The 15,754-nt window shown below is 43.5% G+C and overlaps 1 protein-coding gene across 4 annotated transcripts in view; it reads right to left on the reverse strand.

Moving 5' to 3' along the window:
• Nucleotides 1–3,127: 3,127 nt before the first annotated feature.
• PPP4R1 (protein phosphatase 4 regulatory subunit 1) overlaps nucleotides 3,128–15,754 on the reverse strand; it is a 72,241-nt gene continuing 59,614 nt past the window's right edge. For all 4 annotated transcript variants that reach the window (XM_030810761.1, XM_030810763.1, XM_030810762.1 and 1 more), the window contains exons 15-20: nucleotides 13,844–14,005; nucleotides 9,948–10,048; nucleotides 6,908–7,028; nucleotides 6,681–6,815; nucleotides 5,820–5,961; nucleotides 3,128–4,283 (exon numbers count right to left, since the gene is read on the reverse strand). In XM_030810761.1, the coding sequence (XP_030666621.1) occupies nucleotides 4,120–4,283; nucleotides 5,820–5,961; nucleotides 6,681–6,815; nucleotides 6,908–7,028; nucleotides 9,948–10,048; nucleotides 13,844–14,005 (825 nt within the window). In that variant the 3' untranslated portion in view covers nucleotides 3,128–4,119. The remainder of the gene's footprint in view (nucleotides 4,284–5,819; nucleotides 5,962–6,680; nucleotides 6,816–6,907; nucleotides 7,029–9,947; nucleotides 10,049–13,843; nucleotides 14,006–15,754) is intronic.

Raw genomic sequence — 15,754 nt, forward strand, 5'->3', positions numbered from 1 at the left:
GAAAATGAGCCGGGCGTGGTGGCAGGCGCCTGTAGTCCCAGCTACTCGGGAGGCTGAGGCAGGAGAATGGTGTGAACCTGGGAGGCGGAGTTTGCAGTGAGCTGAGATCGCGCCAGTGCACTCCAGCCTGGGTGACAGAGCGAGACTCTGTCTCAAAAAAAAAAAAAAAAAAAAAAAGGCCATTTGCTTGGCTTTGAGTTGCTGGGACTTTCCCTCTTGCTGGCTCATTGCTTTTCATTTCCTTCTGGAACCCTCCACAGAAACGTGACCACATGTCCCAGTTCCTGAACGCAGTTTACAGCCTTGCTGCCCTCCCCAAAGCCCCTGCCTGCCCTGTGCTGCCCAACAAGCACCTGCCTGGCCCCTCCTCCCCATACTAAGCACAGCTGGTGTTTTGGCACCAGCTTCCCCAGAAATAAGTCACCCCTATATAACATGGGACCTGAACAAACCAGGTTTGACAGCAAAGGAGTTCAGGAAATGCCACCTCAATCTATGCCGCACTGAACTTAACTGAGGGGAGTTGTGGAACGGCAAATGCTGGGAGGGGCTTTCTCTGGACATCGTCATCGGCCCAAAGACAGATCCTCCAGAAGGACCTCAACTGTCATGAACCCCTCCCCGGGGAACCTCATCCACCAGGGAACCGAAGGCTCACACGTCACGCCTGGATACTCCGTTGCAGTGTCACCTGTTCTTCCGAGGGCTAAGTTCATTTACCCTCCCCTAAGTTGCCCCCATCCCCTTCCCTGTTCCGTGTGAGGGAGTACAGAAGCTTCTCCATCTCACTGGGTTTGGAGGTATCAGCTCTTCAGTGTGCTGCCCCCATGCACGTGAAAAATTAATCTAAGCTCTTCTGTTAACCTGCCTACTGTCAGTTTATTTCAGACTCACTTACTGAACCCCAGGGGGTAGAGAGAACATCTTCCTTTCCCTCTGAGAAGAACCAATGCCACGCCCACCCCGAGGCTGAAGAACACCCAGGCAGCTGTATCACAAGAGGGTCTCAGGTCGCTGGCATGGCAGCTTTTTCAGTGACTCAACACTTGCCAACTTGGAGTTAAGAGGTTCTAGAAAGCATCACAGAACTATCTGCAAGACCAAAAATGTAGCTACTCCTCGAGCCAGCCCTCCAGCAGCCCAGCACCAAGTCTGTCCCCTGGAGGTTGGGAGAAATCAGGAGAGCTTCCATCTGTCACAAGCTCGCAAGCACACTTCTCCCAAGAGGGACAGTAGAGCTCATGAGTGCTCTGACCCCGGATCCAGCCAGGCCGGGCAGAAAGTGGGGCCCCATGTCAACTACATCCCCACGTGGAAGGGCCTGCTGGGGAGACTGGGGTCGAGCAGAGAATGAACTTTAGGCAGTGACTAGGAAGCCATTCTAGAAAGTAAGGCTTTCGTCTTCACCCTCCGTCACTCAGAAGTCCTATGACATCAAAGAATATCTTCTAAGATTAGCCACCCAATATTAAATAGCCCTCAAAGACAGCTTACCGTCTAATTCACTTTTATATTATGAAAGGAAAAGTTGTGAATACTAGTTGGTTTGCTGTTTCCACTTTCATCTCGTGGGGAACTGTCCACATTTGCTTGGCTTTATACCGCCTTTGGAATCCCAGCTTCCTCCCTTAGGAGATCCTGTGTAAGTGGAGGCCACACGAGAGACAGGACCCAGGACACCTGTCGCACACAGGTTGACTCCTGCTGCCAAGAACATGCCCACCTCACCTCGCCTTCTTCACAGCAGCTACAGAAGGCATCATGGCAACTACTAAGAGTTGAAATGAAACCGGTAACACTCCAATCTTATTTTGAATTCCATCAGAAAGTCTTCCCACTGGGAGTGCCTTGATGGTAGGATGTGAAAGCTGTCAATGCAGGTGTCTTTTGTATTCATTGCCATTGAGGTATTTTTTTTTTCTTTTTTTTTGAGATGGAGTCTCGCTCTGTCCCCCAGGCTGGAGTGCAGTGGCGTGATCTCGGCTCCCTGCAAGCTCCACCTCCCGGGTTCACGCCATTCTCCTGCCTCAGCCTCCCGAGTAGCTGGGACTACAGGCGCCTGCCACCACGCCCGGCTAATTTCTTTGTACTTTTTTAGTAGAGACGGGGTTTCACCGTGTTAGCCAGGATGGTCTCGATCTCCTCATCTCGTGAGCCACCCACCTCGGCCTCCCAAAGTGCTGGGATTACAGGCGTGAGCCACTGCGCCCAGCCAAATTCAAGTTCTTTACCCCCAAATATACCATGTTAGCACAGCCACTGCTTTAAAAAAATGCTGCTACTAGTGTATGATTCTAATGCAATTTACAGAACTGAAATACTGGGGGCCAAAAATATATGATAATAGCAGACAATCTGCAGCTCACACACGAGGCTAAATAAAGGGGCCAGGTCCTCCTCTGATCTCTGCTCTGATGCTGCTTTCAGAGGCCTTCGGAGACCACCCCACACCCTCCACAGCTACTCCCCAGCCCTGCTGCCATTACCCACTTCACATATTACCTATGCATTTATCTATTTATTTGAACATCCTTCCCAGTGGAATCCATTTACATATTTGCAGTGTGTAAATATCTGGGTTATAATGCGAGAAGCAGCAGCCAAAGGCTTATTTGTAATAGTGTAGACAGGAAGCAGCCCACGTATTCTCAAATCCCACACTGAAGTTCAAAGGAACTTATTTGGACTTACTGAGGAGTCCCTGCTGGCTAACTAAATAAAACCAAAACTCACAGAAGCACCAGGGGACTCAGACAGGCCACGGTTTTCAAGCCAGGCTCACAGGAACATCGAACGTTTATACACGCAGCACTTCACAAAACCACCTTCACATAGGAACTCACTTGCCTGCAAACAACCCTGTGAGAAACAGGGCAGGTTTTACTAATTCCCATTTTACTGATGAAGAAATCAAGGCTCAGAGATACTTGACTGTGTCTCAGGAGCTTCAAGACAACCCCCTCTGCTGTCTTCAGTGGGGGGCGTCCGAGCTGTGCCAGACACTCGGCACCCACCTGCTCTTAGGGCTGCAGGCAGGAGCAGGAGGAGCACCCAAGAGGCACCTGCTGCTGCCAAGAGCAAAACTCGACCCCGGGGACATAGGCAGATTCCGGAGAAACTAATAAACTAGTTAAAAGACAAATATTTTAATCTAGTTTCCCCACTTTAAATCATTAATACAGGTCACAAATTGCATTTATTGGTAGACATCTAGAAAACAATCGAAAGTGTATATATCTCTATAGATCTTATTAATAAATTTTATTTGGACAAGAGAACTTGTGCCACAACTGTTTAAACCGCATGATTAAAGACTGCAGCACTCCCAAGAGTGGTCACAGGTATGTACAGTATGTGAAGAAGTTGCACCTCAGAGCTGATCATGATCAAGTTAAAAACACCAGACATACATTATACGTCTAATAAATTTCCTTCAGGTCATGACCAGCATGAAAAAATCAGACAAAGACACTCAGCAACCATTCCGTAAATGTGTACAGCAATATGCTGCGCTTAAGAGTTAAAGTCAATTCTACTTGTGTTAGCATCAGGCCCTTAGGAGATGTAAAAAACCCCTCCTTTCCCATTTGCACATGTCAGAAACGATTCACACACAGGGCTGGGCTGGACAGCTGGCCACAGAGCCCAGCAAGTCCTTGCCTGGGACAGAGGAGTTAGGGCTGATACTGAAGGTCTCTTTCACATCTGGGCACACGTCTGCCTTCAGGCTGTAAGAATTTCATTTGTCGATTGTTAAATAAAACCAGGAGAAAGCAATGCAGGTCTCTGGGAATCTCATCCTTTCCATAAGGAAAATGCTCTGCCAATTCAAGTTTCATTCAGTCAGGAAGACAGAAGGATTTAAGGCTTCGGTGACAATTATAATCCTCTGAGAAATTATTTCCCCTTAAAGTCAAGATAACATAATAGTGTTTACTGTACTTTCTCTTGACTCTTAAAATCCCTGGTATTGGGTGTAGGCAACTTGCACCTGCAATGAAGTCCGCAGGAGAGGAAGGTCTCTCCTCCCCTGAAAGCTATCCCAGGTCACATGCGTGGGGAATGCCCACTGAACCTCGGCTCTCATGGAAGCAGGAAAGACACCGAGATTCAAGCCTTCTAGTAGGTTGAGGACGCTGTGCTCATGGCATCTTCAGAGATTTTGGTACTGGCAGGGTGGATGCTTGCAAAATACTTGACGTCGCTGTCACGGTCCATCTGAAGAGCCATGATGGTCTGCTCCACAGCCTCCTGGTGGCAGCTGGCAGAGGCCAAGAAATAGTCTGGAAATGACACGTGCACAGGACAGATGAAACCAGTCCAACGGAACATTTCAGAGTTCCGTCAAGTACGAGTATAAACAGTTAAACTGGGTATTTCTTTTTTTTTTTTGAGACGGAGTCTCGCTCTGTTGCCCAGGCTGGAGTGCAGTGGCGCGATCTCGGCTCAGTGCAAGCTCCGCCTCCCGGGTTCGCACCATTCTCCTGCCTCAGCCTCTCCGAGTAGCTGGGACTACAGGCGCCCGCCACCAAGCCCGGCTAATTTTTTGTATTTTTAGTAGAGACGGGGTTTCACCGTGGTCTCGATCTCCTGACCTCGTGATCCGCCCGCCTCGGCCGCCCAAAGTGCTGGGATTACAAGCATGAGCCACCGCACCCAGCCTAAACTGGGTATTTCTACAAGTACAAACAGAAGCCACACTGAAACATGAACAGTAATCCAAACTGATTTGTTATGGGAAGAAAAAGTGCCAGAATAAAAAGAGTTATGAGATTTATCTTGTTTTTATAAGACTAAATCTCATGATATTCAATGACAGCTAAGGAATATTAAATTAATAAATAGATGAAAACATCACACTTCTTAGCTATTAAGTAGCAGTGAAGAAAAACACTTCCAAACACCAACTACAAAAAAAAAAAAAGGAGAAAAAAAAGCAATATTCATTTATCCTTATTCTTTGATGTCTACTACAAACTTCTTTCTGTGCTTCATTCATCCGTGCAACTGTATTCATGAGGTATTTTGGGCGGCGGGCGGCAGGGGGGTCGATTAAAATAAATAAACCACCTTTAATCTTGAAGAGATTATAATTTCCAACAAAACAAATACTATAGGGCATCTGTCTCTTGCCTAATGAAGAGAAGGAGGGAGAGCAAACATAGGTACCAGCCCCCATACTGCAGATTGCAAGTGGCACGCTGCCAGGCAATGGTTTGCACATAGAAAGAATACCCAAGTTTAAAAACTAAGTTTTAGGTCAGGCACAGTGGGTCATGCCTGTAATCCCAGCACTTTGGGAGGCTGAGGCAGGCAGATCACATGAGGTCAGGAGTTCGAGACCAGCCTGGCCAACATGGTGAAACCCTGTCTCTACTAAAAATACAAAAAATTAGCTGGGCATGGTGGCGGGCACCTATAATCCCAGCTACTGGGGAGGCTGAGGTAGAAGAATTGCTTGAACCCGGGAGGCAGAGGTTGCAGTGAGCTGAGATCGCACCATTGCACTGCAGCCTGGGTGACAGGGCGAGACTCCATTTCAAAAAATCAAGCAAACAAAAAAACTAAGTTTTAAATGATAAAAATGATACATGCTCACAACAAACAAACTCCAACTAGAACAGTAGAGGGCTAATTAAAAAATCCCTTTCATCTTCCATGCCCTCTTGGGAGAACCACCAAAACAACTAAAGTATCTCCTTCCACTGGATTATTTTCTCTGAGCAGACAATACTTCTGCTTTGATATCTGTTGATCCAGTGCAGTCCACAGACCTCCTTCTCTACTCACACACTTCTTCTAGTAGAGTCACTACCTACCTTTTTCTAGTAGAGTTTGTCTTAATGTCTTTGCAAGCAGCACTCGCACATTAGGAACCCTGTCGTTTGCTAAGGTTAGCAGATGCGGCATCAGATGCACAGCAAACTGGTCCATGGGAAGGCAGTCATCCTCAATGACAGTCTGGGGAAAAGAAACAGCTGCTCTAGGCTTCTCTGTCAATGCAGCCAGAAACTCGACTACTGGCTAACAAAATCTCTGAGTGACCACAGGTACAAATTTTAGTTACTGCTTTTTAACCAAAATTCCAGGTACTTGGGAACTCAAATCAAAAATTACATAATTAACTGCCCACATGGACAGACGCAGTTTTTAAACTGCTCTACGTAGACCTACAGTGTTCATTCACACTTTCATTTTCACACCTGCGCTCTGGGTCGCAGACATGAGCACCCTCTAGTGGGAACCATGGTATGGTATATGTGTGCACAGTATGTGTGTGGTGTGGTACGTGTATGTATGCCTATATAATATGCAGTGAGGAACAGTGAGGAACATGCATGTATGTGCACTGTGAAATGTACATATGCACACACGTCTGAATGTGTATAGAGCAGAACACGCACATACCAGGCATGTGGTGTGTGGTGTGGAACATGCACATACAGCAGGCATGTGGGGTGTGTGTGGTGCATGCCAGTATAAGGAGGGGCTTGGCTAGCTGGGAGAGAGGGGCTAGCAGATGCCCAACAATGGGGGCAGATGATCCTATAAACAGCCAGGCTACGATAAGGTTCTGTTCCTTAAGAATAAGGAAGAGAGTGAGAGAGAGGTAGGAAGTTAAAGAAGACATTCTTCTAGGAGAAAAACTCACAAATAGGTAAGCCCAGGGCCTCACTTACCTGGCAGACAAAGACAAAGGCTTGCCGACCAGACCATTTGGGACATCTGCCAAAGTTCTCCACAAGCTCATTGATGAGGTCCACTCCGAACGTTGGTGGTGTTGCCGCGTGCAGCTTCTTCACCATCTCGCTGACCTGGGAGGGTGAGCATGGAGAAGTGAGAAACAGCTTCCATTCTAGGATCTTAAGAGTTTGCTGATCTAAAATTTTAAAAGTTCAATACATACCAACTTGTAGGAAATCCAACGAACAGAAGAAACTTTGTCTGCACACAGATTCAGAGCAATGGGACGTAAATAGTCATAAACATCCCTGGGACTATATAACTCTAGAAGTAAAATCAGCTGTCTACAAAAAGGAATTACAAAAAGACAATGTTTAAAAATCAGCGAGACAAATGAAAACAGGTTACCCATTTAAATCATCTGCAATACTGGATTACTGAGCACCTGTCTCAAACATATGCAAAGAGGAGCGATTAAGCAGACCTCTCCTGTACAGTTACCTCCAGTCTCTGTATATCCGGAAATGCACTTACATGCTATTCAAGTTCCTCAGAGTGTAAGGAAAACAAAAGCTGTAGAGTTCTGCATCCATGGGGACTGAGACAGAGCAAAGCACTTCCTAGTATGTTCAACTGGAACATGGCCCACACCTAACCAATGGTCACAGTTTGGAATGTGCTGAGAAGCTTCCATCTACAATCAAGTTTCTCAGTAAGAAGTCCTCGCAGAGGGAGGGAGTCCGTTGTGTACCTGTCGAGGCTCTGAGAAGCCTTCCTGGAAGGGATTTGCTAGGGATAACAGAGGGAAGGTGTCCTCCAGCGACCTTCCCGTCACATCTGAGGGGCCCTGAGACTTTCATGACATCTATTAGGCTAACCTGAAAGCTTCAATGATGCCCTTGAAGAAATACCTTGGATGTGAGGAAGTCTCTGCCTTTCAGATTTTATGTTCAAGATGATTTAACATTTCTAATAAGCAGGAAGTCAACTGTAACATGAATATAGATTATGTAGCAATGATAAATGCACCTGTATATACAAATATGCATCCTCAAAGAGACACTTATTTTCTGACAAAATTAAAAATAAAAATTCCAAATAGGACATCAGTTTCTGCTTAGAATACAGAAAACTGCAAAGAACGTCACTGACCCTACAGTAGAAAAAGCTACATAAACTTCAAGATCTTTTCTTGAGCCCATCAGAGAGCTGGGGTTGCAAAGCACAAAAATAACCTAACTTCCCAAGACGGGAAAGAGAACTGCCCCTCAGCAGAGCCCGGATGGACAGGACACCTGCAAGCACGTAAACAGGATGAGGAGAAATCAGCTCGAATTGTAGCCCCCTGTCCAGGGCCAGATGGTGGCTGGCACGAGCATGGGGTGGCTCAAAGCCAGATGTGCCCGACACAGGATGCTCACATTCCCAGGCAACCTTCTGACTTCCACAGGGTACCTGCCTCCCATGGGTGCTTCAAGAAAGACGGTCAGGAAAAACAGGAGAGATGTCTCATAGCAGGCAGAAGCAACTGACAGCCATGAATCATCAAGCACTCTGCGGGGCCCTTTTCTCATGCAAAGCAAAAGGCTTAACCTGCTGGTGGAGGGGCCCCAAAGCCTGTCCACCCAGGGGGCCCAGCAAAAATACTGCAACTGTGGGAGAGGAGAACTAATGCTCCTTATTCCAGGAGTAGCTGCAGGAAGTCCTGCCCGAGACGAAGCACAGATAGGAGGTCCCACCCATTACACAGGGGTGCAGGTACTGCTATATGCTGGGTGGAATACTCACACTAAAAGACCACTGGTACTCCAGCTCCCACCCTCAGCAAACGGCAATGGTAGTGGCAGCCCACAGTGAGAAAAACTGAAGCCCCAAGTACACTGAAGGTAATCACAGCAATGACAAAACGCAAACCCAGCTTGATCCTGACTAGATGGACTCACACCCCGGCACTACATGGCAGAAGAGGAGGCATGCATTTTGAGTCAGAAGTGGGCAAGCCAGAACTCAACGGAGTGGCATCTTTAATATACTGAAAGACAAACTGTCGCTCCACATTCCATACTCAGCAAAGACATCATTTGAAAATGCAGGTGAGGTCTATAATCCAGAATATATAAAGAACTCTTACAACTCAACAACACAACTTAAGATAAACAACCCAATTTAAAAATGTGCAACAGACTTGGATAGACATTTCTCCATAAAATATACACAAATCGTTGACAGACTTATGGAAAAGTGTTCAACATCATTAGTCATTAGGGAAATGCAAATCATACCACAATGAGGTGCTGTTCCACGCCCATCAGAACAGCTATAAATGATAAGCGAGTGATGGATATGCTAACTGCCCTTATCTGACTAATCCAATATGTACTGCAACATCATTACATACCTCGTAAATATGCACAATTATTATTTGGCCAATTTAGAAATATTTTTAAAATTTAGTAGAAAAATAGGTGTTAGTAAGGACACAGAGAAATTGGAACTCCCATACATTGCTGATGGGAATGTAAAATGGTATAGCTGTTGTGGAAAAGTTTGGCAGTTCCTCAAGAAATTAAACACAGAACTACCATATGGCCTTGCAAATCCACCTCAAAAGAACTGAAAACAGATTTCAAATATTAAATCTTGTACATAAACGTTCCTAGCAGCACTATTCACAAAAGACCACACACCCAACCCAAATGTTCCTCAACAGATGAATGCACTAAACGAAATGTGGTATAGCCATACAATGGAATATTACTCAACCACAAAAAGGAAGGCAAGTTCAGCTAGAGGACACAATATGGAGGACAACTAAAAACATTGTTAGATGAAGAAACCAAGCACAAAAGGCCCTATATTATATGACTCCACTTGCATGAAATGTCCACAACAGGCAAATCCATAGATAGTAGATGCTTATTGGGTATGGGTTTTTCTTTTCCGGAGGTTAACATTTTAGAACTAGAGAGAGGGAATGGTTCCACGACACTGTGAGTGTACTAAATGTCATCAACAGCAAATTTGGCTATGTGTATTTCACCATGATCAAAAGAATATAAAGATGAACTAAAGACATTTTCAAGAAAAAAAAAAGCTGAGGAAATTCACTGACAGTAAGACATGTATTACAGGAAGCGTTAAAGGGCTAGAATACCACATAGAAACTTGGATCTACACAAAGTAATGAAGAAACTGAGAAAATGTAAAAATGAAGTAAATATATACCCCTCCAAAACATAATCTAATAAACTGTTAGAACTTACTCAGCCAGTTCAGCTCGAAACCGCCAATTTCTACTATTATCTGTCACCAAAAACTCCTGAAGTTGATAAAGATATTCTCTTCTTTTGTCAATATGAAGAAGCTAAAGTAACAAAATAAAAATATTTACCAGGACAAGGTACAGACATTATTTCTTTTATTAGAGTGCTTAAAAACAGACTGAAAGCAATATGGTTAGTTCTTCTGAAGAGGAAACGTAGTAGCTGTATTTAAGTGTTTTAAAATTTGGTATTAAGTTTATTTTTCCCTGAATAATTCCATTTGCCTTCAGGAATCACCATCTTGTCTGGAAATTTTTGTTCCTTGTGCCTATCAATGAGCCACACTAAACCCCACAGTACCCCAGGCACAGCCTGATTACAGGACTTGCCCCCTTTATTCATATGACATCCTTGTTGCCATGGCCCCGCTGAAGGCAGTAATTATGATCTTAACCACGTGTGTAAGCCCTGCATGTGGCGCTGTGACAGCACAGAGTAGGCATTCAGTATTTGTTGAGAGAAAAAAATAAATGTATCCCAATAGCTGCTCTATAAATATTTAAAGGTAAGTTTATAAATGGAAGCAAACCAACCTAACTGTGCATCAGATGGAAAACAATCACACACGGAAAAAAGCCAAGTGTGAACTGACTACTTTGACCATACATCTTCACAGGACGTTCTAAGGACAGAATGTGCTAGGAAGTCCTGAATATTATGTAGTTGATTTGATGTGGGAATTATTATTGGTGGAGTAATTCTGAAACTATTTCATTTATGTTGTGGAACTGAGCAAACAACTAATTTTTTTTGTTTTTTTTGAGACAGAGTCTCACTCTGTCATCCAGGCTGGAGTAGTGCAGTGGTGTGATCTCGGCTCACTGCAACCTCCGCCTCCCAGGTTCAAGCGATTCTCCTGCCTCAGCCTTCCGAGCAGCTGGGACTAGAGGCACGTGTCACCACGCCTGGCCAATTTTTTGTTTCTTTAGTAGAGACGGGGTTTCACCGTGTTAGCCAGGGTAGTCTCGATCTCCTGACCTCAAGTGATACACTTGCCTTGGCCTCCCAAAGTGCTGGGATTACAGGTGTAAGCCACCACGCCCAGCCACAGCTAAATATTATACATTAATGTTGTTAAGAACAGACTTTTTACCAGGAGTAAAAAGAAAAAAATATATAAAGTGAAGAGAGAAAACGGTATTGAATTGGAAGTAGTTCATAACAATATGAAGTTAGTAATTTAATAAAAAAAAAAAAAAAAAAAAAAAGCAACACACCTCCTAGCTACTATCTCCTGAAAAGACCTAAAAGAAATGACAGGCCAGGAGCAATGAGCACTTCCAGTGCCTGGATCTCAGTTTCTAAGGACCATTCTCCACTAAAAAGGACCACAGTTCCTTGGAGAAATAGCTGACTCCAGGCTGGGACAGGGAAAGGGAAAGTTGAAACTGAAAGTACTGATGCACTTAAAAATAAAAGGACAAATCAAAGGACACAAGAGGCAGCTCGAAGGGGTCCCCACTAGTCAAATCTGATGCTCAAAACAAATGACAGAAATGGATTCCATTATGTTGAATTTTTTCCTAGAGTCCACACTAATACTAAAATAACTTTCGAAACCGGGGAAGGAGAGAAGGCACAGGTTATTTTTACATGGGAATGTTACTTAATAAAAACAGAAGGAATGGCCGAGCATAGTGGCTCACACCTGTAATCCCAGAACTTTGGGAGGCTAAGGCGGGGCAGATCACTTGAGCCCAGGAGTGCAAGACCAGCGTGGGCAACATAGTGAAACCCTGTCCCTACAAAAAATACAAAACTCAGCTGGGCGTGGTGGTGTGCCTGTGGACCCAGCTACTCAGGAGGCAGAGGTGGGAGGATCATCTGAGCTGGGAGAGGCGGAGGCTGCAGTGAGCCATGATTGCATCATTACACTCCAGCCTGGGCAACAGAGTGAGACCCTGTCTCAAAATAAGTAAGTTAATTAATTTAAAAAAAACAGAAAGAATTATGAAAATAGAAAATCACTCTTTCACAACCAACATAGTTAACTGATTTAGGTAAGAACCATGTATACATGCCTGGATATGAGAGCACTGGCGAAGGACTCTAGAGAAAAAGATATTCAGAGTTCTAAAGTATCACCTCACCAATTCTCTATTAACCACAAAAGGTAAAAGGTCATTTTATAATGGAGTTGTCAGCCTTCTCGTCACCAATGATGGGAAGAGCCAACACCACATTAGCGCTGGTGTGACACATTAAGAAAAATACATGACAACCTACATAGGTTAACATGTCTGCAAAAAAACCCCGCTTAACCAGAATCAAATTGTGTAAATTCAAATTGAGGGTAATTCTGTAAAACAACTGGTAATTCTGTAAAACAACTCCTCAAAAATGCCAGTGACACCTAGATTTAAGAGGACTAAGGAAAGATAACATTTAAATTTAATATGCACTTTAAGGGATTCAAAATTGAGTGGAGAAAAACTATAAAGGACAATACTGGGACAATCAGAAAAATTTCATGCCAGGCGTGGTGGCTCATGCCTGTAATTCCAGCACTTTGGGAGGCCGAGGCGGGTGGATCATAAGATCAGGAGATCAAGACCATCCTGGCTAACACAGTGAAACACCATCTCTACTAAAAACAAACAAACAAAAAAACACACACAAAAAAAATCAGCCGGGCATAGTGGCACGCACCTGTAGTCCCAGCTACTCAGGAGGCTGAGGCAGGAGAATTGCTTAAACCTGGGAGGCGGAGGTTGCAGTGAGCCAAGATCATGCCACTGCACTCCAGCTTTGTGACAGAGCGAGACTCCGAATATGATCTACATAAAATATAAAATGGTCTCAATGTTTTTGTTTTTTACTTTTTTGAGATGGAGTCTTGCTCTGTCCCCCAGGCTGGAGTGCAGTGGCATGATCTTGGCTCACTGCAACCTCCACCTCCTGGGCTCAAGCGATCCTCCTGCCTCAGCCTCCTGAGTGGCTGAGACTACCGGTGCCCACCACCACGCCCAGCTAATTTTTTGTATTTTAGTAAAGACAGGGTTTCACCACGTTGGCCAGGCTGGTCTCGACCTCCTGACCTCAAGTGATCTGCCTGCCTCAGCCTTCCAAAGTGCTGGGATTACAGGCGTGAGCCACTGTGCCCAGCCTCAATGTTTTTTAAAAGGGAGAACTACGATTACTTCTATCACTCAAGCCTTAGAATTATCAGAGTCAATTTCAAGGCTAAAGTCTAAAAACAACAACAGTACTCCAGGAGTAAACAATTTGTAAAAAATCAGGGCTATTCACTTTGGAGACCACAGCTCCTATATCAAAGTAGTGAGGGCTGAAGGTAAATTCTCAAGACACCTGAAATACCACACAAAGCCTCCAAACTTAATACACAGTTGACCTTCAACAACAGGGGTTTGAACTGCATGGGTCCACTTATACTTGAATTGTTTGTCCCAACCAAAGGAGGACTGAAAATACGGTATTCCTGGATGTGAAACCGGAGTACACGGAGGGCAGACTTTTCCTATACACAGGTTTCACAGGACTGGAGTACTACATGGATTTGGGTGTGCATGGGGGACCTGGAACCGATCCTCCTGCACATACTGAGGGATGACTGCAGCTAATGATTTTTTTTAACATACATTTCATTCGATAATTTTGAAAAACAAAAACGTATAAATGTCCGTAAACTATCATCTAATACTGTTTTAAAAGTGAAAGTATAATTATGGGACTATTTCTTTTTTAAGTCACATCTTAACATCAACTTATTTTCTTACATAGAAACACAGAAACCTCTCTTGGTGATAGCAGAAGATAAAGATTTAGATTACAGAAGAATTCTGTTGTGTTTTTATGCAAAATAATTTAAAAGTTACCTTCAGAAAATCATGCAAGTGTTTAAGGACACCTATCCTGACTTCATCGAGGTCTTTTAAAAATCCATTAAAAATTGGAACCAGATCTGCAGCTGTCAACTGATCTCCAAGAATAACTGCAAGCTCGTGGATGGAGAATGCTAGAGTTCGTCGAACTTTCCACTGCAGAAATGAAAACACACTAGTAAGCTAACCACCAAGTACTCAGTACTTTAACCATTAAGCAATATACAAAGGCTAATTTATATATGAATGTTATTAACCTCAAAAAATTAAATCAGAATAAATAATAACAGATACTGACTTTAAATGCCTAAATTATGCATCGAAAAGTATAACAGAAAAATTTTAAATCCCTGCCTAGTATGTATTATCTTCCTTTCATTTATGAAGAAAAAAATGCTTAGAAATCATTAAGTTTTTGTAGCTCTCTGAACTCGGACCCTGACTCTGACAGTGCAAAAAGAACATACTCTGTTATTACTCTTAAGCTCTTCCACACATAATTTCCTATAACACTAAGTACATGCTAGAACATGCTGATGTACTGAGGCTGCACATGGACCAAAGGCTCTCTAGCACCCTCCCCGGTTTACTGTTCCCCTTCAGACTCCTGTATATCTAAACTTTGGATTAAGAAAAACAAAACAGAACAATAAAATTTGTTTTTAAGGAATTAGCAATTTAAGAAATATAAGACTAGGGAAATCTGCATACAGCCTTGGAAAAGAAACCCTCAACAGAACTGTGTTGCATTTATAATAATTTTAAGCTAAAAACGTCCTTTTCTCCATGTTTCCTTAATTATAAAATTTTTACATAGTAACTTAAAATTTTACCTAAAGAGAAACAGTTTAGAGCAAACATTTTATTTCCTTTCCCTTCCCCCCAGAATCCACTCTTGAAATAAAATTTTACGCCCAAGTTAAACGTATAAAACAGATGAAGGCAGAGATGTTCTGATGGAAGAGGGGGACGGCAGAGAGAAGAAACTGTCCATCTAGATTCTGAGCCATCAGAGTCACCCAGGTGCCCCGAAAGATACGTCCCACAGGAACCCTACAGTTCTGTAGAATAAAGACTGAAAACACGAATACACAGGACAAAGCACTCTATGGAAATTGGGCCTTTGTGGTTCCATGACCAGATGGAGCACTTAAGAAGTGTATGAACACAGATAAATTCACTTCTTCTGGGTCCTGGTTAAGGATAAATTCACTTCTCCTGGGCCCAGCTTTCCTAACCTCATAGGTCAAAGGAGGAATCTGACCTATCAAGATTACTTCCAACTTATAACTTGCTGAGTCAACAGCACTGATTCCTTGAAAAATACAATTACTAAGAAGTTTAAGGAAAAGTCATCACATTTCAGTACAAATTAGCCTAAGCAGACTGCTTTTTTTTTTTTTTTTTTTTAATAACTGAGAGATCAACTTCACTGAAGGAATGGGTGTGTTCAAAGAGGGGCAAACTTTGTTTATACAGAAATCAGCCCTGGCAGGGGAGGTTAGGTCATCAAGCCTGGGAAGAGGTCACACGAAAGTCAGAGATGTCCAGACAAAATGACGTGAAGCAAGGGTTTACCTTGTGTGTTCTGTTGAAAGGGGTTGGGGGTGGTGTGTGGGCATGAGGAGGCAGCAAGAACCACGGAACTTCTCCGGTCTGTACTGCAATGCTCAAGGCATGCAGGGCCCAGAACTTCACACTCGCTAGTAATACTGTAGTTCTACTACAGTTTAAACAAATATTTTGAGATCTAGTGTGCAAATCAAATAAGCATTTATAATACTATTTCTAGGTGAAAAATTAAATCCTATATTCTAAACAATTAATTTACAGATAAACTCTAGATAATAATACATTTTAAGTTAGGAATGTAGGCATGTTGAATGTGATAACAATTTCTAATGC

This window comes from Nomascus leucogenys, chromosome 4 (genome assembly GCF_006542625.1).
Source record: "Nomascus leucogenys isolate Asia chromosome 4, Asia_NLE_v1, whole genome shotgun sequence".
NCBI lineage: Eukaryota > Metazoa > Chordata > Mammalia > Primates > Hylobatidae > Nomascus > Nomascus leucogenys.